Below are 23,255 nucleotides of genomic sequence, written 5' to 3'. Positions count from 1 at the left end.
TGATTGAAAAGTTAGCGGCAGCACTACATCATGCAAAACTAATACGACTGGACAGTCAAGAAACAAAGAAAAACTTTAGGAAGTAGCAAATTAGTTGCCCCGGTTTCAATATATTAGCAGCATAAACAAGTAATATTATTTGTCATTGATTACATTGTTTTCCTCTTGACTGTTCCATTCAAAACTATAAATATAAGATTCAAATCAGCAAAATAGCAAGGGTAATAAAAAAATGATTAATTCCTAATACCTAATATAGCTACATACTACTTCTGTACACACAAACCAGTGACTACCACCTCATGCTCAACACGTACAGTATTTACAAACCATGCCAATTTTAGGATAAGTTACAGTAAAGTAAAACTCACACAAACACCACTGCTTTCATTAGAGTAGTATGTGCTATGCTCATATGTTCTCCCTTGCCACAGTACCATAGAGCAGAGCTCATGCAGCACATCACCAGACAGGTCAGTGGCATTTGGCAGTTGATATTAGTTAGGTTTCAGATATTAATGTGGGTCAGAACAATGCAAAAGGAAGGGAAATGTAAGTACGACACTTTAGTGATATATTTCAGTGTAAGTAGTTAGTAAACTTTCCATTTTACCATGACTGTAACCGATTTTAATTTTTTACAATTACACTGTTTTGATGGCTATCAGACTGTATTGCTTGATGGCTGGCGATATATGTAATTAGGCTGATAGTGGTGAGCAATGAGGATGATGGTTGCTGGTGGAATACAGTTCTGATGAGCCATACCTAGCTCCTTTTGTATGTTGTCTGGGACGCCTGTTATAGTCTTTCTCCTTTTGACCTTCTTTGGACGTCTTACCACAGTGTCAGTGTGAATAAGAGACCGCCTCAAGCTGGCTTGGCGGTCGAAATTCTCCCCTGATACAGAGTAGTAGAATAAGCAAGGCAACATTAATTCCAAGCACGCTAACATCATGCATCGGTTACCTCTAAATTATTGGGACAATAACAGAGAAGGTATTAATGGATGATGATGTTAGTATTAGTTCTAGCAAAGGCATACATTGAAAACCGTACTCTTTGTCACAATAAGGTGGTCAAATTGCAAAGCAAGTCCATTGATGATTTTTTTTATTAAATCAATTGGACATCAGTGATTAAACTATATACCAGGTTCCAGAACGTTACACTAATGTAGATGCCAAATTTTTGTTAATTCTAAAGTGGTACTTTACTTATAGTGGAAGTTAATCAGACAAGTTAGCCCTTGGTTTCTTATTTGTCTTGTATTTTTAAAGAGTGAGATTTCCCTGCCATAATTCCCAACTCCCCCAGTTCACTTGGGAGTACTGATTGTGCCTTTGCAGGTTCCAAAGCTGCACGTTGCACCCTCCATAATATTGAAAAAAAAAAAACTCAAACTAATGAGAACCCCTCAGAATGACAATGCCCCAGCATCTACCAAACATTAACTGTTTTGGGTGGGTTGGGTGTCATCTTGCTCAAAAAGGGCAAGGTCACTGTGTCTCTGGATAGGGCATTCCCCAGACATCTATATACTTCCCTTGCCTGAAGTCTATTAAAAGCTCTGTGCAAATCTGCAGCTAGTGCTGAGACCTGCTGTTATGGTGAAATCACTCTCCTGTTTATTTGACTGTGCTTGGGCCTAGTGATTGGCTGCTAAAACCATGCACTGTCAGAGGGAAGCAAGTCACGCTTTTCTCCATACTCAGAAGTGCTGGCTATAGTCAATGGCTGCGGAGAGGGAAGAGGCTGCAGGGATCACATGTAAAAGCTAAACTCCAACTTTCTTTCACTTTAGCCCTCGTTTACATTGAATGCGACTTTGAAATCGTGTGACTTCACCTGAAATTGCACGATTTCCAAGCTGCATGTCAGTGCGACTTCAATTGTGACTTTGAAGACATCTGTGCACCCAAAATCGCCAAAAATAGAAAAATAGAGCACAAACTACTTTTTCAAATCCTTGTGGCACCGCAAAGTTGGCGTCACACCGATTTAAACAGCGCCATTGCCAACAATATGGTGCAACTTGTTATGCGATTTGACTTGTTAAATCGCAAGACAAGTCGCTCCAATGTGAACAAGGGCCTATTTCAGTCTATTTAGTAAATCAACCCTTATGTCTCTATAAGAAAATTAAGTTCTTCTCTTTTTGCTTTGATTCCGTTTCCTCTGGATTAAAAAGATTGAAAAAAGGCTGGTCTAGACTTTCTCATAACACAGTACTGTATAAGAGAAAAAACGACTTTTGTTCAAAGGAAATTGAAAAGATTTGCGGGACTTATTGTCTATAGCGGGAAGAACTACTTTGATTGTTTTAAGATCCTCCCTAGCAGTCTTCTAGAGCATTTTCTAGAGGCAGCACAGCTCTCGTTTTAGACAATTGGACAATTAGGTATATGGTACCCTCGGAAATTCTAATGCCTGCAATCAAAACCAGCCTTATTGTGACAGCATGTACTAAAGTTTGTAAGAAAGCTTAACAAGAACTTAAAGTTTATCTAAAGCCAGCACTTATATTTTTCAGTATTGGATACAGTAGCGAGGGGTTACTACCACTGTCAAGTTTTTATTGCTGTGTACCCACATTTGAGCTGCCATCAGAACAAGAATAGACAGAAAAATGTCCAATAGGGAGGACACCTGTTCTGGTGGCACCGGTCTCAGTGGGAATTTCCCACACATTGGAGAGATTTCAACTCACTTCCTGTTGTCTCTACAGGACAGGAAGTGAAGGGAAAATTCTTCAGTGGGGAAATGGGAAAGAGAAACTTGAGAGGGGGTTTTAACCATTCCCTACTCTACCCAAAATAGTTTTGCCTTTAGGTATACTTTATAAAGAGAACTGTCAGCGTGTCTCCAGTGACCTGGAACACAGTACAACAATGCATGCAGCAGTTTAAAATCCATTCATGGCATGCGTTTTAAATAAGCACCCTTCATTAAACTATAGACCTGGTCACTTCTTTTAAATAAAATGTATAGAACAAAAACATGCAGTGTGTAACATCAAGCACCATAAACGCAGCATGCATACGACCGAAAGACACCAGGAAACGGCAATGTGCTAATAACTACAGGAATTCTAAAATGTATTCTAAGCCAACATTAAAAAAAATTGTTTCACGTATGGTTTCAATCGAGTGCCCACACAGTATGTTGGCGTTCTCGGAAGGCATCTGTCAATGAATTTCACTTGCAGCAGTAGCAGCAATTTCCCAGAGCAGACATGAGCTATATGCCACCCTCCAATAATCCAGCATAGTCTAACAGATGGATTCCATAGCTAGCTGAGACTTGTAGTTCCTATGGGTGCATTCACACCTGTGTATTTTCATACATGTTTAAAATGTTAAGCTAAGTGTCATTCTTCTGAATTTTAAAGAATCTAATCTTCAGGTTTTAGTGTGGTGTGTCAAAAATAATAATCAAACAAATGTCATGGAAGCCTTACTAAATGGTAAAAACTGGTTGCTGTTTTTATTAACAAGGCCCCTTGTACACGGGCGTCATCATTTACTGATGTTTACTCGGGAACTTGTGACGCCTGTGTGCAAGGGGCCAAAAGCTATGTGTAAAGAGCTGAGTAATGTTGACTATAGGCGAGTAAAAGTGTGTAAATGTATAGACAAGCAAAATGTAATTCTTTTTTTTAATCTATTTTTGTTTTATTGCTCTGTACTCAACACTGTATTACTGATCCTTGCTGTGTGCAATGTCCCATAGACAACAATGCATCTCATTTCAGATCAGTAAAAAAACAACTAGACTAAATATTCCCATAAAATGTAAAATATATTTATGTATCGTTGTAAATCAAACCCAACAAGTAACATTTCAACACATGATTAATAGCCTATCAGTAGCCAAGCTTGTATATGAATAGTGTGCAGGCAATCCTTGATTAATTCCGTGTGCTACAGAAATGACAGTTACTATAGGCAACAAGCTCTTTTCTCGATAGCACACTTCATGCATAAGTCCCCCAGACTCCTGATCTATATAAGGCCTGATTCACACCTATGCATTTTTTGTGCTTTTGCATTTTGCAGATTTGCACTAGAGAACGTGTTCCATAGGAAACCAAGTTAAATGGACTGTAGTGCAAATCTGCAAAATGCAAAAAGCACTAAAAATGCACGAGTGTGAATCAGGCCTAAAACTGTCAAAGAAAAGAGCTCTTTCAGATAATTCAGAGCAACGGATCAATCTCCAATTGTCACCGTCTATAGCAGACCTGAATGTGATTATTTGCTGTGCTTCAGCTGAAACAGATATTCATCAGATCAGGTTCGGTATTTTTAATTTACCATAGCATACCTCTATTGCTGAAATAGAACATCTCATCACATACCTGCAGCATGTTAAGGCTTCATTTTCAACATAGTATTAAATCTGCCAATATCCTTTGATGACACAGCTTATGAGTCAGAACCTTTATATTGGGAAATATACCCGAACCAAGTTGGTGGTGAAATGGCTATCAATGCCATTGCAAATTATAACAGATCCTTCATTTTTTTTTACCTTTTTCACAGGGCTACCCGTTGATTTTATATAACATGATGGTAGCATAGTATGCTGGGGGAGGGCAGCAGCGATACATTAGTCACTATATTCTGGCACAGTGTCAGCTAGCCCTGGGTCTTATAGAAGGAGCATACACACAAGGCCTCACTTCTCATGCTGCACAGCTGTCACCCTTCCCCCAGTATTTAAACCACTCCCAAAGCTCAATTCACACCATTGTCTTTTAAAGGGAACCGAATGAGCATGCATTCTAAATGCAGCTCCACAAAACAGCCCTTCAATGTGTAATTCTTCTCTATGTAGACTAAGAAATATTTGTGTGTGTGTATATAGCAAACAAAGCTTACAGTGCCCATGTAAGTATTTTATGCTACCCAGAAAACTGGATAAACTGATCTCCGTTAAATATACAAGTGTCATTGCGCTTTGACAATTATATTGTGAGCACTGCTACATTCCAATCATGACTGTTACTGACCCGTTAAAACCCATTGTCTTTATTTTTACAGCAGGGATGGGCTATGAAGGTTCATATGTTGTATGGTTCATGGGCTGATCACTACTTCTTAAAGAGGAAAAAATAAATAAATGACACAATGCAAGACAAAGGCATAATGAGCTAGTATGCATAGCATACTAGCTCATTATGAATTACTTACCTGAGATCGAAGCCCCTGCATCGGCTCTCGTTCGCCTCCTCCGACGCTGCCATCTATCCCGGAGTGACCTCTGGGTATCGCGGCTCTGGAGCTGTGACTGGCACATTGGTGCCACCACTAACGGCATGATCGCCATTAGAAATGGCACGCTCAGTGCACCTGCGCCCATAGACACTGGTGCCGCTATTTCTGCAAATATCTCCTAAACCTTTTAGGTTTGGGAGATATTTCTTGCACCTACAGGTTTACCTGTAGGTTAAAGTGGCTGTAATGATTTTACAACCACTTTAAAATTGTAACTGCCTGGCTGTCATAATGATCCAAAATACCACTTTGATTAAGTTACTAAGATGGCTTTCACACTGTCGCGCCCATAACGTCAGTGGTAAAACGCCTCTTTTTTAATTTCTCTATTTGCGGCTCGTTTCGGCCACTAGTGGGGCGCTTTTACCCCCGCTAGCGGCCAAGAAAGGGTTAAAACCGCCCACAATACGCTGCAATAGCGGCGTTTTGCCGGCGGTATAGCCACGCTGCCCCATTGATTTCAATGGGCAGCAGCGGTGGAGGAGTGGTAAACACACCTCTCCAAAGAAGCTGCTGGCAGGACTTTTCCTGAAGTCCTGCCAACGCAACACTCCAGTGTGAAAGCCCCCGGGCTTTCACACTGGAGACAATGGTGCAGCAGTTTGAGGGTGGATTGCAGGCGCTATTTCTAATGCTATAGCGCCTGCAAAACGCCCTGGGTATGAAAGGGGTCTCAGAATATGTATGCAGAGCAGAAGTCCTGACGTCACTCTAATATTCTAATGTACTAATCTGCACTCAAATTTTGTATTTGTAAAAGGAAGTCAACAATGGCAGGCCCTATACTTCTCTCATGAGCACTAGGAATGGGCTCTGGCGTGTTCAGGATCCTAGTCCCAACCCATCTGGCCAATCCTGCCAGAAAGCCGACACTGCACACCACTAATCACAGGCAGTGAGACATTTACCAGTCTGCAGCTACACAGATCGGGAACTGACTCACTGCCTTTGATTGGTGTGCAGTGGCGGCTTCCTGGTGGGATCGGGCAAGAGGGTTGTGACTAGGAACCCGAATACAACTGAGCCCATCTCTAATGAGCACCTTATTTTTTATCTAATTAATTTTTTAAGGCCTTTTATCCTGATGCTACCTGGTGAGCCACTGACCTGGAACACATAGGTAAAAACAAAAGGAGTTTGGACTTTACTGGTTGCAGATCAATGACTGACTATGGCCCCTTTCACACAGGCTTTGCGATCATGGCCACCTGTCAATTTTTCAGGCGGACCGGATAGGACACTCCATTCACCTCAATGGGGCAGCAGGTGTCAGCGGACATTATCTGATCCTGTCCATGAAATCCAGACGGATAGAAACCCTATTTTCCATCCATCTGGTATATAGGATGAAAATGGACAGGCGGACCTTTTTCATCCGATCTCCCCATAGAGGAAAGTGGGGCTCTGACAGGTCCGTCTCGGCACAGTGAGTGGAGATGGACCTGTCATCCACCGACTCAGCGGCTCGATCCCCCACTGAGCAAAACAGAGTCCGTCAGGCAGAAAACCCATATGAAAGGACCTTAAGGCTGGCCATACATTATATAATTTTCTGTACAATTTTCTTTAGATTTACTTCCAACTATGTAGTGCAAGGGCCTGCCTAATTGGATACAACTGAAAGTGGTTTCGTTTTGACCTCATATTATGTATTTTGTTAAATCTAAAGGAAAATTGTACAAGAAAATTTAACATGTATGGCCAGCCTAAGTAGTGATGACAGAACGGTGACTTGCACCTTAAGAAAAAAAAAACTTCTCAAAGGTTGCTTGAAGCCTGTGCATACTAGTTTGTGTTTTTAATGGGATCCATGCAGTTGCTGAGGGCAAACAACAGTATTGACGTAAACCCAAAGGAAGTGCCTTATAAGCTGTATGGAAATCACAATGAGTTGTACACACTGCAATCCAACAGAACCCATATGCACTACATTTGTATTGTTTAGCAAGTCAAATCTTCACCATTTGTTTTACCTTACTGCTATGGTGTATATACAGCACGTGGAATTTAGATAACTAATGTCAATTTAACTGTGATAAGTCACAGATATCATTTGCTATTTGATTAATTGTTCCTGAAACTGTTGTGGTTCTGTCAATGCTTATGTCGGTTGTCTATGTTTAGGAAGAGGCAGCTAATACACTATGGGCCATATTTCACTTAATGCGCATGGGATTTTTTATTTTTTTTTCAAAGTCAGCAGTTTACTACCGCTTTAAGCAGGCAGCATGCTGCTTATTGCAACTTGAGTAAATTTTTTTGTAACAATCTAATAGTCACACTATGGTATGTCATTTTGTGAGACTATTATTACAATTACGACTGTTTGCAAAGCCAAGAATATAGCTATTTTAAGGGGAATCTTTGCTTAAGGCATCTAAGATTCCATTTTCACCTTTGTGTGTGTTTTTTTGTTGTGATAAGTGTGCCCATTCAGTTTCAGTGGGCCCTAACATATTAAGCTCTGGTTCACACGAATGTGATCTTGTATGCATTCCAGGTCGCATGGAATGGCACGACAAGTGAAATAACATGACTTTCTATGGTGGCTGTCCACATATATGCATTCCAAACGCAATGCGATTTTAAAAAGGGCCCTGTGCATGTTTGGAGCGGCGCAATGCTATTTTCATCTTCATAGAGTCTAATGGAAACTGCATAGAAAACCCATAGGTGTTTTTTTTTTGTTTTTTTTAGCAGGCTATAATGTCTTTCTCAGCTGATTTCCAGAGAGATAGAATCACACTTGTATCCAAATCACATTGAACTGCAATATAAACCTCAGTCAAATTGCATTGCATAAGTGTCAACCTAAGCTTACAGAAATGTACCCGTCTAATGTTTTTTCAGCATTGTTTGGTGTGTTGATTGCACCTTAACATGGGCACACACAGCAAATTGTTGTACTGCACTTTAATAAACACACAACAGTGGCCTAAAACTACATATCTGCAGGCTGCTTCCTATCAGGACTACAGCATCACCAATACTACAAATTGGAATTCCCATTAGCCACCAATCAAAGGCAGATAACGTTTTTAAATCTAATACGTGGTTGTGGGAATGTAATATAAAATGAATAGGGAGAGGAGTTGTAAAAGCTAAAATTAGTGTCTTAATTTCTCCAACGGCTGTGTTCTCCAGCAGAAGACTCCGGGAAATGACTTCAGTATGTCTGACATTTTGAATTAATTTTATTAATGTAACTGATATCTACTATATTGCATACAATGATTTTACTGAATGAAAACTGATCATGCATTCACCTAGCTTAGCCAATAGTGAGTCATTTATAAGAGATTTGGAAAGTGAAGATCTTTTAAAACCTTAAAGTACACTTATTAGATCTGGCAATCTATCCAAGAAATGTTGCATTGGCAGGTTTTGATTGTACTACCCGATGAGTGACACAATAGAGTAGTTCCTAGCCAACCCTTGCTCAGATAATATTGTGCTTTCACTTATAGTGCTTTTTAGATCATTGTTTTGCACAACATTTGACTAAACAAACCTTAAGCAAATTCACCTTCTAAGACTAATAACAAAAAAAAAAAGAAAGGAATTTGACTGAACACTGTTAATAGGAAGATAATAATCATACCCGTAACATTTATGGGCACCACATCAGTCTGTATTGCTTGTGCCTCTTGACGCATTTTCTCTTCTGGAGTGGGCAATGGAAGCGCCTTGGTCCAGTTGGTATGGGTGTCGGAGAACTCCTGAGGAACTGGGGTTTTAGGTCTCTTCCCAGTCAGGAGCATTTCCTCTTCATTTGAAGAGACTGAAAACTGAAAGAAAATAAAGTTCCATTAGCTGATCTATCAAAGCAGAAGCATGAAAGGTGGATCTGCATTCATAAGAAAGGGAGCTTCTTAGGGGTTCAGTAATTGCATTTGAAAATTATGCAAAGGAAGATGGTCTATTCCTCGTAATAGCTAGTCAGATGAGTGAATTTGTACACCTGCATCTCACGTAATATTGTCTGCTATGGAAATACACTTTATTTTTGGTTCCACTTTTTAAAATGAGCCTCATTGTACTTCAAATGTATAGTATTATAATATCAATTACCATAGAAGTAACTAATTTAATATGTAGTAAATACACTTTAAGGTTGGGTTCACACATATGCGAATTGGATGTGGTTTACCCACATCCAATTTGCATGACAGATGAGTATGACCGGCTCTCAATGGAGCCGGTTCACCCGGGTTCGGGAGTGGCTGTCATCCGCATTTAAAAAGGGTGCTGTCTGTCTTTGGCTCCAATTCAGGTGCAAAAATTCAGACCCGATGTGTACCTGAACCAGTGAACAGGGGCGCATCGGACCCCAGGCATGAAGCCACGCCACATATATGTGTACCCTGCCTAAGGGTCCATGCACACTAGGCTTCAAAAAATGCTGCTTTCCACAGGAGTTTTTTTGCCTTTGCCTCTAGCAGCTCAATGATATTCTGTGTCCAAGCACAATATGACGTCTTTGCATTTTTGAGAAGAGTTTTCTGGCAGAAAAAAACGCCTGTACAAGAACACGCTACGTGCGCATTTTTGTTCTGACAAAAGAGCTGCCATTTTTCAAGCCCAATGTGCATGGACCCTTAAACTTTTATTGAAAATTTCAAAGGTAACATTAACAGAAGTGCATTAAACTAAGTATGTTAGCAGTCATACAGTATGTTGGTTACAGGGTGTAAATATACTTTACTTCCATTCTACTAAAAAAAAGCCACATTGTGCTTCAAATACAGCAGTCGGGCAATTTTCCTAATTTTACCATAAAAATACCTAACCTAATATTTTGTAAAACATATAGTGAAGAGTTCCCGCACAAAGATACCCATATGTCAGCATTTTAATTGTTCTTTTTTTTTCATTTATATTCATTAAACCAGCTAGCTGTCTTATCTCGTGTAAGATGTACTGGAAATGGAGCGAGTACAAAGAAGGGCAACAAAGCTAATAAAAGGTCTGAAGGATATTAGTTATGAGGAAAGGTTGCGAGCACTGAACTTATTCTCTCTGGAGAAGAGACCCTTGAGAGGGGATATGATTTCAATAAAACAAATACCATGCTGGTGACCCCAGAATAGGGATAAAACTTTAACAAGACCTGTAGCCACTCATTAAAATTAGAAGAAAAGAGGTTTAACTTTAAACTATGTAGAGGGTTCTTTACTGGAAGAGCGGCAAGGATTCCCTTCCACAGGCAGTGATCTCAGCGGGAAGCATCAATAGTTTAAAAAAACTATTAGATAAGCACCCGAATGACAACAACATACAGGGATATGCAATGCAATACTGACATATAATCACACACATAGGTTAGACTTGATGGACTTGTATCTTTTATCAACCTCACCTACTATAACTATATCTAAGATAACATAAAATCCATAGGTTCATATAAATCTACCCTCCACTGGCCAAAATGTCATGTGAAGAGTCTAGTCGTATGTTAAAAGTTCAAGAAAGCTGCCAAATTAGACTTTTTAGAAGACCTCATAAGTAGCCACTAGCTTGAACAAAGGTAGAAATGCCTAGAAAAAAGTTAATTAGGGCTCAGGAGTAGTTGCATGCAGCTTTTATTAATGCAGAATTTACTGAGGAGGTACATAAGGACACATCTAATCACCTTGTCCTTGGTCCAGAACCACAGATGTGTGTACATGGGACAAATGAATAAATGAAACAGAGCTCTGGGGCCAGTATGGTCTATCTTTGTCCAAACAAATGGTCCAGTTCTCAGATGTTCCAGATTAATAAGTAAAATGTTCTGATATAAAACACATGCACATGGCATTTTTCAGAGACTGATACCTGGTACATTTCACACCCATTATGCACACTGGCAAGCACAAAATGGGCCCTTAATGTCTAGGGCCATACCAATTATAACTCAAGTTAGCCAAACCAAATGGTTTATTCACATTTCAAAGCTGGGGACTTCATAGCAGCCTTTCTCAACTGTGGAATTCCAGGGTCCCTCTAGACCAGTGGTTCTCAACTCCTGTCCTCATGGCCCACTAACAGACCAGGTTTGCAAGATAACTGAAATACATCACAGGTGATATAATTTGCTGCTGAGTGATTGCTGTATTCTAGTCTGCATCTCCCCAAGGTAATACTTAAAATCCGGCCTATTAGTGGGTCTTGAGGACAGAAGTTGAGAACCACTGCTCTAGACGTTTCTAGGGTTGACTGAGCAAGGAGAAGTTTCCACTGACACCAATGATCTTTTTAGCCATCTGCAAGGGGATATTCCTGCAACTAACCACAAATATAAGGAGCATTCTTCCCACTGACCATCACACTAATGTACAGTGAGCTACATGTATATCTAGTAATTATTAGCAGGGGTTGAGACCAGGTTGAGAAATGCTGGTCTTGGGCTCGTTTTGCCATGGGCAACTGGGGGTGGGGGTGTTAACAGGCAGCGAAGCCACGGTTTTATTGCTACCTGGCTGCCCAACTGTATCCTAATATTACAGCCTGATAGGGCTGTGCACACCACCTGTTAAAGTTGCCCATTAAGATCAATAGGGCTGCATCGTGCAAACACTTGGGTTGTTGTTGGGGAGTGGTCCTTCAATATAAAATTGACGTTGAGCAATAATATAAAAAAAAAATGGGCATCAGGAGCTGGCACTAGCACCTCTGAAAGCCTGTCAGTTGCTGCTTTACCACCCTCTGAAAAGTGTGGTGTCTTGAACTGCTTTTCCAAGGGTGGTAAGCATACCACCTGTCTGAAAGAAACCTTTGAGTTTACATAAAGTAAACAGACCATTTATCTGAAGCCTGGAACACTTTTTTGCTACTTAAGTTTTGGTATTGAGAACATGCTGAACTATCATTCATCAGTGATTTTAGATGCTGCACTTGAAAAAATATCCATCTAAGTGAAAACCGCATATTAACTGTATTCACTGTAAGGCCACTTATTGTAATGTTACTTTAAAATGATCGTATTCCCATTAATAAAGGAAATGAATATGTTCTTTGATGGAAAACATAAGGAGGTGTTTTGTCACCAGTGTTCAGAGTCCTCTGGGATTTGTAGCTGTTCCAGCATTTGCTTATTAAATCTGATTGCACATGTTGGCTCGTGTCAAGCACAGATGGAGACAGGATTCAGGATACAGGACATAAACACCTCTTTAAATTATTTTATAATGCTTTTGGGCAATTTAAAACAGTTTTAATCCATCTATTACATTTTGTTCCAAAAGGTTATGCATTGGTTAATTTCTGAATATATGAAACATTTTTTAAGTTAAAAATCACAAGCATGATTACAGGACACTAGACGGATTATACTAGACAAATGATTTGCCAGTGTAAAGAGAAAGGTATGCATAAAAGCTTATACTTGTGCAAGTCACAATTATAAGATGACTCTAATATGTAAGCTCACAGGGCTCCTCGCTACTTTACAAACCAAGGCCAAAAATACACAGAATTGTTCAGCTTCATTAGGCACTGAGCCTTTAAAACACCTTTTAGCTACCATTTAGGAGTGTTGAATACAGATCTTTATGGCGGTGTTGGTTTTAAACGAGCTTTTAGCAAATTTCAGAAAGGATAGACCTTGCGCTATGGTTTTTAAATCTACAGACAACACTGCCCTAAAAATAATAATAATCCACAAAAGCTGGTCAAAACTGAAGCTCACTAATATTTACGTACAAGCAAGCAAAGACTATTACAATACGCTGCATGCTTTTGACCTTACCTTTGTGCACCAGCAGATGGCACTGTTGTCTTAGACGATTGTTAAAAGCTTTTATAATTAAATGTGTACAAGTCACAAAGTATGTAAAGACTGTTCGCTTTACATGGGCAAATGATTTGTCTAGTTCAACCCATCCAAAGACTTGTAATTAACATGCTTGTTGATCTGATGTTTCCTGTCCTTTTAAATGCTAATTGCCAGGTTGTGTGTATGCAATAAGTCTGACTCAGTGACTGACTGAGTAAAAATTCTGCAGTTTGAAGAAAGAATACACAAGACCCAAAATATAGTCCAATAGTGGTTGACTTGGGGGTTGATTTACTAAAATGAGAGAGTGCAAAATCTGGTGCAGCTCTGCATGGTAGCTAATCAGCTTCTATCTTCAGCTTTGACTAAAAACTTGGAAGCCGATTGATTTCTATGCAGAGCTGCACCAGATTTTGCACTCTCCAGTTTTAGTAAATCGACCCCCGTGATTTCTCATAGATTCATTCTGAGGGGCATATGCTGTATGAGTAGTCAAAGTAGCAGAATATGATGTTATGAGTTATCTCCGATGCCTGCCTTCCATCCCATATTTGCCTACTGCAGATTTCAGCACTACACTCCAGCTGAAAAATCTAGGTTGTAGATCAGTAGTGTTTCAGCTCTGCTATACAATGTTGGCCAACAGTGCAGGTTGTCCCCAGTTCTGGTTGTGAGGTTGTCCACACACTACCAAAAAGGAGAACATTTCTGAAGAGAGCTGATAAACATGCACTGCTGGTGGTCCATGAGGACCAGAGCTCAACACACATTGGTGGGAGTTAGAAAGTCCTTAGTATCTAAACACTGCCATATTCACAGAGGCCACGTAGTAAACACCATGTGTTTACCTTAATGTGGTATATTTTGCTCAAATTTTTGCTAACATATTGGGACGTTAAAATAGTGTTAAAGTATTTGTAAGTACAACATAAAGGATCATCTATTTTCTGTTGTTTTTTTTTTGCTAATACTGGAAACATAGATGGATTGTCCTCACTCTTACATATCACTTGCAGTGTTAGGCTGGATTCACACCTATGCATTTTTAGTGCTTTTTGCAGATCTGTACTACAGTCCATTTACCATGGTTTCCTATGGAACACGTTCTGTAGTACAAATCTGAAAAATGCAAAAAGCACAAAAAATGCATAGGTGTGAATCCAGCCTAAATTGGCCCTAAATTTACCTTATTGATTTTGAGGCCTGGTTCACACCTATTGAGGTTACAGTTTGCTCATTCCTGGTGCATTTCGCATTTTTCAATACACATTTTTGATCTGTTGAAGTCTATGAAACCAAAAACCAGAAAAAAAGTCCCTGGCCCTTTCCATAAAATGCACAGATGTGAACATGACCCATAGGAAACCATGTTTAATGGACTGTAGTGTGTTTCTGCAAAACTGAAAACGCACGAAAAAATGCATAGGTGTGAACCAGGCCTTATTGAGCATCTTCCTACTTGTGAAACTAGGAATATGTAGATTAAATCCTTGTGGATTACCAAGGGGTAGATCCGTGCTATTGGGTTCGTTTTCATTCAATACATTATTATATTGTATACTAATAACAAGCACAGCAGAATTCCTAGAAAAGGTTTAAGACTGAACTAGGCTATAATATGCATAAGCATCATTAACTGATTGATTAAGACTGGAGATTGCTTTTTGCTCTGTAATCTGATCCTGCAGCAGTGTATACATTACATAATATAACCCAATCAGAATCTTCCTTTCATCTGCTACACCAAAATAATGAAAGGACGGATCCTGTTTCTTTCATTACTGAAATTCATATTGTTAAAGATTATAGCTATGTGAAGCAAATTGTTGTGTTTTGCAAAATGATGTATTATTTTCAAGGCAACAATGAGAAATATAAATATTTTAGAGGTTGTAGTAAAGTTAACCGACTACAGAGGAGAGATCTGCAAGGCTATTGCATAGGCCACAGGCCTCTTTACTGCTCTTCAAATACAGGAAACATCACTGTGCTTCAACATAATATATAATTTTTCATATATTTTTGCAATGTTTTTTAGTACTTTGATCATTGATTACACCACAGGATCAAAAAGCAGAGTAAAATCACCAAACAGTGCTTTTAGGGTTAAAGGACCACTAAACCTAAAATACAAGTTGTCATAGATAAAGACATTTCTAATAATGTCTTCAAATTTCAATGCAATATGTGATTCAATTAGAAGAAAAGAAATAGAGCATTGGGTTTTGATTAATAAAGTATTATTAAATGGTGTGAACTATTTCGTGCCAAATGACTGATTTTAAAGGACAGCTTTATAAGTTATTATGGGATTGTGACTCTTCCCCCACAGGCTCAGAAAAAGATTTTAGGTAAGCATGCGAATACAATTTCTGCTATAAGGTACATAAGAATTACTACAAATGACCACTACAGGGCCTATTTATAACGAGTGGTGTGTTGAAATTTATAAGTCACTTTTCTAAGCCTGTAGGGCCAGCAATACCTAACAATGAACTGGCATTCTGGAAAATATTGAGCTAGTCCTTGAAAACTGAGATGGGAGAAAATTCCACTCATTTATAGCCCATGCAATGCATTGGAACTATGGTATGTACTTTTAACTATACTCGGATCAATGCGATATTTATTTTGGGATTAGTGGCCCCTTACATCAGTTTAAATTTGAGGGTAAATTATAAAAGAAAAAAAAAATGAAAGCACTGTAGATTTTCTAATTCTACGGCCCTTAAACCCATCTGGCTGGGTGTGTCTAAGCTACTGCCTCTGTACCTTAATGTTCCAGGGCACCAAGCAACAGCATACACTATGGCAAGATTGACAGATGCATCCTAACACATTAGACTGTGTGAAGAAGAGAGAGAATGTAAAAGCATGCCACAGACAATAGTATATGAAATAAGCTAAGCATCAAACGTTCAGTGTGTGTATACCAAAAATGTGTCCATATTGGTTATTTCTGATTTGGGACAGAATGGGGACCCCATCCATTGTAAGTGACATTTATAAGGATTGCATGGTCTGCTCCAGAAGGCACCACCATCTGCAAGTGCATTGTCCCTTGTGAAATGACCAGCAGATGCACAACTTTGACCGATTAAACTATGCCCCTGGTTTACTCCAAGAGCATGAAGAACAATGTCCCTGGTTTTCTCCAAGAGTATGAAGAGCAATGTTCCTGGTTTGCTCCAAGAGTATGAAGAGCAATGTCCCTGGTTTGCTTCAAGAGTATAAAGAACAATGCTCCTGGTTTGCTCCAAGAGTATGAAGAGCAATGTCCCTGGTTTGCTCCAAGAGTATAAAGAACAATGCTCCTGGTTTGCTCCAAGAGTATGAAGAGCAATGTTCCTGGTTTGCTCCAAGAGTATGAAGAACATTGCTCCTGGTTTGCTCCAAGAGTATGAAGAGCAATGCCCCTGGTTTACTCCAAGAGTATAAAGGGCTATGCCCCTGGTTTACACCAAGAGTATGAAGGCTGTAGCTGGGCCCCATAGACATCATCATCACCAGACTTCAGCCTTGCTCGTCTTGTAGACGTTCTGGTTCAGGGTGTCACGCTACAAAGTTTCTACTGCTATTATCCTTTATCAAACTGTATTATTTTATGGTATGAAAGAGTTGTCTCACCTACAGCCGTCTTATCATAGGCAATACAACCACTTTCAGTTATGAACGGAAATTATGATGTTTACACGCTGCTACACTCCATACTGGAAAATAGCTTCAGCCAGCGTAATTACAGATCAATACCAGAATTGATACCGATGTAGCTGTAGCTCTTGAAAATGTTAACAACAAAGAGAACCTGCACATAGTTCTTCCTTTCTAAGGTTAATTTAACTAATGGAGAAAATCCTGCTCCAAATGAAGCTTTAGTGACAGAGAAAACGATGTACAATGCCTACCAATCCCATCTGTCACCAGCCAGGAACTGAAAACGGCAGGATGACAGGCTGAAAAGCAGCAAAAATAACACAGCAAAGGCACCTATCAGCATTTAAAATGCTTTCCATAAGCTCGTCTGCCTCTTAATTTCTTACCCAAATCTCTTCTATCCTCCCATCACACCCTCCCCCAGCCCTCATTCATCAGCTATACAGCTTGGTAAGATGAGTTCTGGAAAAAGCTGCGCACACAAAGCAGGTGTTTCAATATATTCAGATGTGAATCATGAAAGCACTTCAAAGAATTCTTTAATGAAAATAAAGCCATCCTATTTAACCACTTCAAGATCAGGGATCAGTGAAATTCACAAAGGTCACGTCAGTCCATAAAATGACTACCTGCTACAGTTTTGGGTAGCAGGTAGTTTTTTTATTATTTCTTTATTGTCATGAACCACTTTTTTTCTATCTACCAATGGGCTGTATTGGTTTGAATGTTGATAAAGTAGGGCCCAGGGAGGTAATATTTTCAGACCAACCCTGTTAACTGGACTACAGTGTTGTTATCCATTACCTTACTGGAGAGTTATATGAGTTGTATGTTTAATGTAACATGTATCTCCACTAAATTAGCCTTATGTTCCATGTTCTAATCATATAACTATATCAGTGGAATTAACCAGGGATATGTATGTTTCACTGAGCATTTCATTACTGGATAAATGGTACAAAAAAATAATTGACTGGGATACCTTTCGACTGTATTCTTCATCATCTTCTGGATAACTTGTGCAAACCATGCTTGGAGAGGAGGAGAATGTTGGTCCTTGGGAATAGTACTGGGAGCTGCGATAGCCATCCCTTCGAAGCTTGTCACATTCTGCTCAAAAAGGTACAAGGAAACATAGGGTTACTAACCTGGTCATTGCATACCACAAAATAATTATCTTTAGTACAACTCCTAAGGGTCATCAAGAAATTTTATTAGATGAAAAGTTTGCAAACTGAGGTAGGACACATAATGCATTCCACAGAATAATCATCAATATGACTTTACTTTTACTCCCAGAAGTTAAAGCGAAGGTCCAAGCACACAGGCAAATATGCGGTTGAGATACATATTTTTTACAGTTTACCTACCACAGAATATGAAATTATTTACAACTGATGTTGTAATTTACACAGGTCCAACTCACTACACCACATATGTCAAACCCATGCAACCAGACCTGGTTATGTGGCCTTCATACCCAGTTTTGCAGCCGAAACATAGTTGGTAAGGTTGAATAAAGACAACAGTCCATCCAGTTCAACCTGTGTTGGTGTGTGTGTGTCCGTGTAGAAAATAATTTCCCATATCCCCATAATATTGTTTTCGCTAAGATGCACATCCAAGAGTTTTTTAAATCTTTCCATACTTCCTGCTGACGCCACCGATTGTGGAAGAGATTTCCACATCCTTCCTGCTTTGACAGTGAAAATCCCCTTATGCGGCTGACGATTAAACTCCATTCTGCCACCTCTGGCTCTCACCCTCCTCTCTCACTCCCTGCTGTCAATTGTAAACACAGAAGCCTTCTGGGTTTACAAGGGACATCTTTGCTCTCAGTGGCTCCTGGAACTAACAGATCCCTGCACACACTTATGGTGGGGACATAGCTTCATAATCTGAGAGAGAGAACAATCTCCTTGCAAGGTGAGGCAGAACTGTCTACACAGGGAGGTATTAGAGCCACACCAGGTAGGAGAGAGAGATTCAAGTAATTTTTGCAGTGGGGTGCGGGATGGGGGGGGGGGGGGGGTTAGGGGTTATACACTGTGCATAGCGCACCCCTAAACCCTGAACTCTATACATAGCGCACACTTCTAAATCCTGCTCTCTGTACAAAATGCACCCCTGCACTCTGCACATGGTGCAATACTAAACACTACACTCTGTACATACTGAGCAAACAAGCAGGACAAAACTCTGGATAGCCGCACACTGGAAAAAGACTTGAAATCCTATCTTTAATTGAAACAACGTGGGTCACATCAAAACAAAATCAAAAAATCCACAGCAAAATGAATAACAGGGTACAGGAAAAGCTGACGCGTTTCGCACTACAATCAGAGCTTACTCATAGCTTACATACTCTGTACATAGCGCACCCCTGAACTCTGCACTCTGTACATCACACACTCCTAAACTCTGCACTCAATATGTAGTGCACCCCAAATACCTCTAACCCTATGAGGGCAACCGTGCTGATGCGGCCTGTAATAAAATTGAGTTTGACACCCCTGCACTATATAGTATCATTACTGTTAATTCCTGATGCAGCTTTACCACTTTCTGTATCACCTCCTTGCTACAGTAGGGCAGATAGGTTACAATGACATTAATTCCATGTCAACCAAACAATTTGGAGACAGAGAGAAGATGTAGAAGGCTTGATTGTTTAACCAGAAAATAAGTGTCATCTGCCAGCTTGCTTGTGGGGTATAAATCAGAAAACTTACTTTACAGGCCTAAAAACCTATACATATATATTTTTTTATATTGTATAAAAGTGTAACTAAAGGAACTTCATTTTGGATATAGTAAAAGAGGGTAATAACCCCTGTCAGTTTTTCTTTCCATCTATGGCCCATAGGGGAGATTTCCCTTCACTTCCTGTCCCATAGCCAAAACAGGAAGCAAGAGAAAATCCTTCCAAAGTGAGGGAATCTAGGGGTGTCACCAGGGGCTGCGGTACTAGTGTCCCCATTGGAAGATTTCCCCTCTATTACTAGTTCTGATGTCAAACCAAAATCTGTGATTTTCTGTTACTTTCAATGATAATGGTAAACAGGACAAATAGAGAGGGTGATCTCCTTAATGGGGACTATCTAATCCATCTCCACACCAGTTTTGCCTTTAGTTACACTTTAAGCTGTTTTTCTGTAAGTCCAACTTTAATACAGAAAATGTATTCTGATAATGTAAGATCTGAATGTCTTGGATGTATTAGGGTAATATAAGACCTGCTTGGCTGATCAGATGATCATTGAAGTAGATTTCTACATTCCGGTCAATGTAGGGATTTACAGCACATACAGTTACATTCAGTATATATATATATATATATATATATATATATATATATATATATAAAATGTGTGTGTGTGTGTGTGTGTGTGTATATATATATATATATATTAAAAAAAATATATATATATATATATATATATATATATATATATATATATATATATATATATATATATATGTTTATGTGTGTTATTGTGCTGACATTAAATAAGCCTATATATGTTTTCGTACATCTTAAAGGTAGCTCAAAGCCGTCATCTTCAATGAGACATAATACACATCTTTCTACACTGTTTGCATCCCTAAGACGGGAACGCTTCCTGCAAAACACATAACATGTACTAGATGTTAAGTCTGAACCATTTCTGAATGGTTTGTAAATCAAAGCCATAGAGAGGACGCTTGACCTGAACTGTGTGTGACAGATGCATCTGAATTAAATTTTATATATCTGTAAAAGCACACTAAACCCCTTATTCAATTCAATCCAGATCATTATGTCATCACATCTGTCTGAAGTAACTGAACTGGACCCTTCATGAATGGGCTTATTGTACAAATATCCAGTACTTGTATTTCCCATTGACCTATTCATAAAGATCACAGTAAGTGATACTGAATTTAAGTATACGGGTTCATGTAAGCTCACTTTTCACAAACTATGCTTGTTTTTAGCCCTGAATAATACCCTAGGTGCTTAGTCACTCGGTTTCCGGCCTTTTGTAATCCAGACTTCCTCCATGCCATGTACTCTGGAATAGGTTAAGTAGTATAATTTGTTTTCTATCAGTTGTAGGTACTAAGCTTTCTAATGCATGCAGGTGGACTAAGTCATGAGGTGGTTTACAATGTCACAACTGCTTGTGGATACTCCATAAATTCCTGGCCCTCTACGGAAGTGGAAGTCCACCTCGAGGGGATCAATTGTGCTGGCATGACACAAACACCCAATGTTTACAAAATAAACAATTAAAAAAAAAAAATCTTCTTCCCTGTTTACTATGACGAAACATCATCATTTTCATTTTAAAATTCAGTGAGTGCTGTAGGTATAGATGGTTTTTCGAGCAGGTAGGTGACAGTTAATACGTAATTTTTGCTATTTAGCATTCTATTCATTCATAATACAGTTCAATAAGTGGGTTCTATTAACAAACTCCATGCAGATAGGTTTCCAGAAGTAAATTTACTTTGAAACCAGTACTACAGGATTGTTACCCACTTAGAATGGAGATAGCTCTTTGTTTTACTAAATAAAAAAAACTGCTGTGAAGCAGCATTCCTGTTAATTCTTATCAAAATATGTTTTCCACTGTGGTAGCATTTTATGCTTCTGTGTATACAAATCTTAAGGATTCTTGCTTACCACAAAATCTCTCTCATTTGCAAACGCGTATCCCCCATGCAAAGATGTTCGTGTTCCTGGGTGTTACACAGATTTGCATTGCAGATGTTGCTCTACAGACCTTACTCAGCAGACACACAGAAATCCAGAAGTTATTTGAAAGAACAGACTCTTCAGCTTGAGGGAACAAGGCAGCTGGAGTAGTATGCATGATGGGTTGGTTGGTCTCCATCATTTGACCGTGTACTTACAGACAACCTAAATGGTGTCATTAATAGGTAAAATAGCATGTGCTTGGCTTTGTTGTTCTTTTGGGCACATGACGTACATATAAGGGTTGATTTAATAAAACTGGATGCACCAATACCATTTATTTTTATTTTTTTACACAGAGTACTCGCACTCGCTAGAGGGGAGGAGGAGGTGAGGATGGCACCCGCCAGAGAAGACAGCCGGCTGGAGGGGAGAAGATGTCACTTCCGGTATCGGTTTCGGGTATCGGAGCATTTGTGTGGGTACCGATACTCACGCAAATGCTTAGCATCGGCACCGATACTGGTATCAGTGCAACCCTACTGGAAACTGCAAAATCTGGTGCAGCTAACTTCAGCTTGTTCAATTAAGCTTTGACAAAACAAAAAAACTAGAAGCGGATTGGTTTTCTATGCAGAGCTGCACCAGATTCTGCACTGTCCAGTTCTAGTAAATCAACGCCCACTGTGGTCCTCATTGATGCTGGCCTATATGTGCACCCACAAAAGAGAATGATGAATCAGAAAAAGAAATTCAATAGATTTTTGCTTCTGGTTTTGTTTTGTTTTTTTCATTGAATGCCATAGAAATATTGGTTTTGACTAGTTAGTTTTGGCATGAAAAAGATATACATATGGAGAGAGTAAAATCTATCTATCTTTTACCCCTTACAGCCTATGCATTCATTAATTAGCTGTTACAGTGACCCCATTTGCCCACTTGTGAAACAATGAGGATATATCCAGGAGGGCCACAGTCTACTTTTCCCCACCAGTGTGATGCCATTTCCAGGGAGTACATCAACCAGTAGGCCCCAGCCAAGTGCTGCACTGTAACTCTACAACACAGAGGAGACTCTTTGTACTTCGGTGACAAGATCACTGTGACTGACATTACCTCTTGGTAAGCTTAGGTTGTCATCAGGGACATGCCCAGAAACATGAGAGCAGAGACCACCCAGCGTTGACAAAGCCCCTCTTCTGTTGGCAGTCACAGTGATCTGAGAGGTGGTGGTGGGTGAGGGTACCTTCAGCATTACATTACACCTTGCATTGCATTGGTGGTAACTATCAACTTGCAAGTCTGAGTTGATATTTGCATGGAACAAATGGTTCCTATTACTCAATGGGAGAAAGAAACAGATCCAACATCACTGGTAAGCTGTTTTGTTGTACTACAAGCTATGCTTTTACAAAACCTTGCTTGAGTTGGCCACAGGTGCACTCGGTGTTGTACACTGTTCTCTGTTAATACATTGGGTACAAATGTTGCTAATAGAAAACCTGCCTGCTAAAGTATGGAAGCTGTCATTGCTGACCTCTTTCTAAAAATGTTTGTTTCCTGGCTGGTATGAGGACCCATACATTATAGGGCACTAACCTAGAACACGTAAGCAGTTCATGAAAGACTGATAGCTTTTTCTGTAGACATGATCTAGGTCAGCGAGTCAAACTACTGAAGCCACGAGACCAGCAATTTTTGGAAGGAGGGGTGTGGCAGCCTACATGTTTCCCTGGTGTCAGCTTTTCTTTAAATGTATTTCTGGGCAGTTGTAAGTAGACAGTGCTTTTAAAAGTATCTCTTGATGTTAGGTAAACATTCTTGACCCTCCTCCCTGGTTATCATAGTAGGAGACAGATTTTTACAAGGGTCAGTGTAATATCAG

General features: G+C 39.5%; 1 protein-coding gene across 12 annotated transcripts in view; it reads right to left on the bottom strand.

The window, feature by feature from the left end:
* The window catches only part of NHSL1 (NHS like 1), a 289,800-nt gene that overhangs the window by 12,978 nt on the left and 253,567 nt on the right, over positions 1-23,255 (bottom strand). For 7 of the 12 annotated variants that reach the window (XM_077486755.1, XM_077486763.1, XM_077486757.1 and 4 more), the window contains exons 3-6: positions 17,672-17,799; positions 15,808-15,879; positions 8,881-9,067; positions 769-900 (exon numbers count right to left, since the gene is read on the bottom strand). In XM_077486755.1, coding sequence (XP_077342881.1) covers positions 769-900; positions 8,881-9,067; positions 15,808-15,879; positions 17,672-17,799 — 519 coding nt within the window. The remainder of the gene's footprint in view (positions 1-768; positions 901-8,880; positions 9,068-15,807; positions 15,880-17,671; positions 17,800-23,255) is intronic. The other 5 variants (XM_077486756.1, XM_077486760.1, XM_077486766.1 and 2 more) reach the window with 3 other exon arrangements.

The sequence above is a fragment of the Lithobates pipiens genome, unplaced genomic scaffold, assembly GCF_037356315.1.
Source record: "Lithobates pipiens isolate NorthernLeopardFrog02 unplaced genomic scaffold, aLitPip1_a1.2 Scaffold_18, whole genome shotgun sequence".
NCBI lineage: Eukaryota > Metazoa > Chordata > Amphibia > Anura > Ranidae > Lithobates > Lithobates pipiens.
Note: the sequence above shows the minus strand (reverse complement) of the source record. Positions and strands in the feature narration are given on the sequence as shown.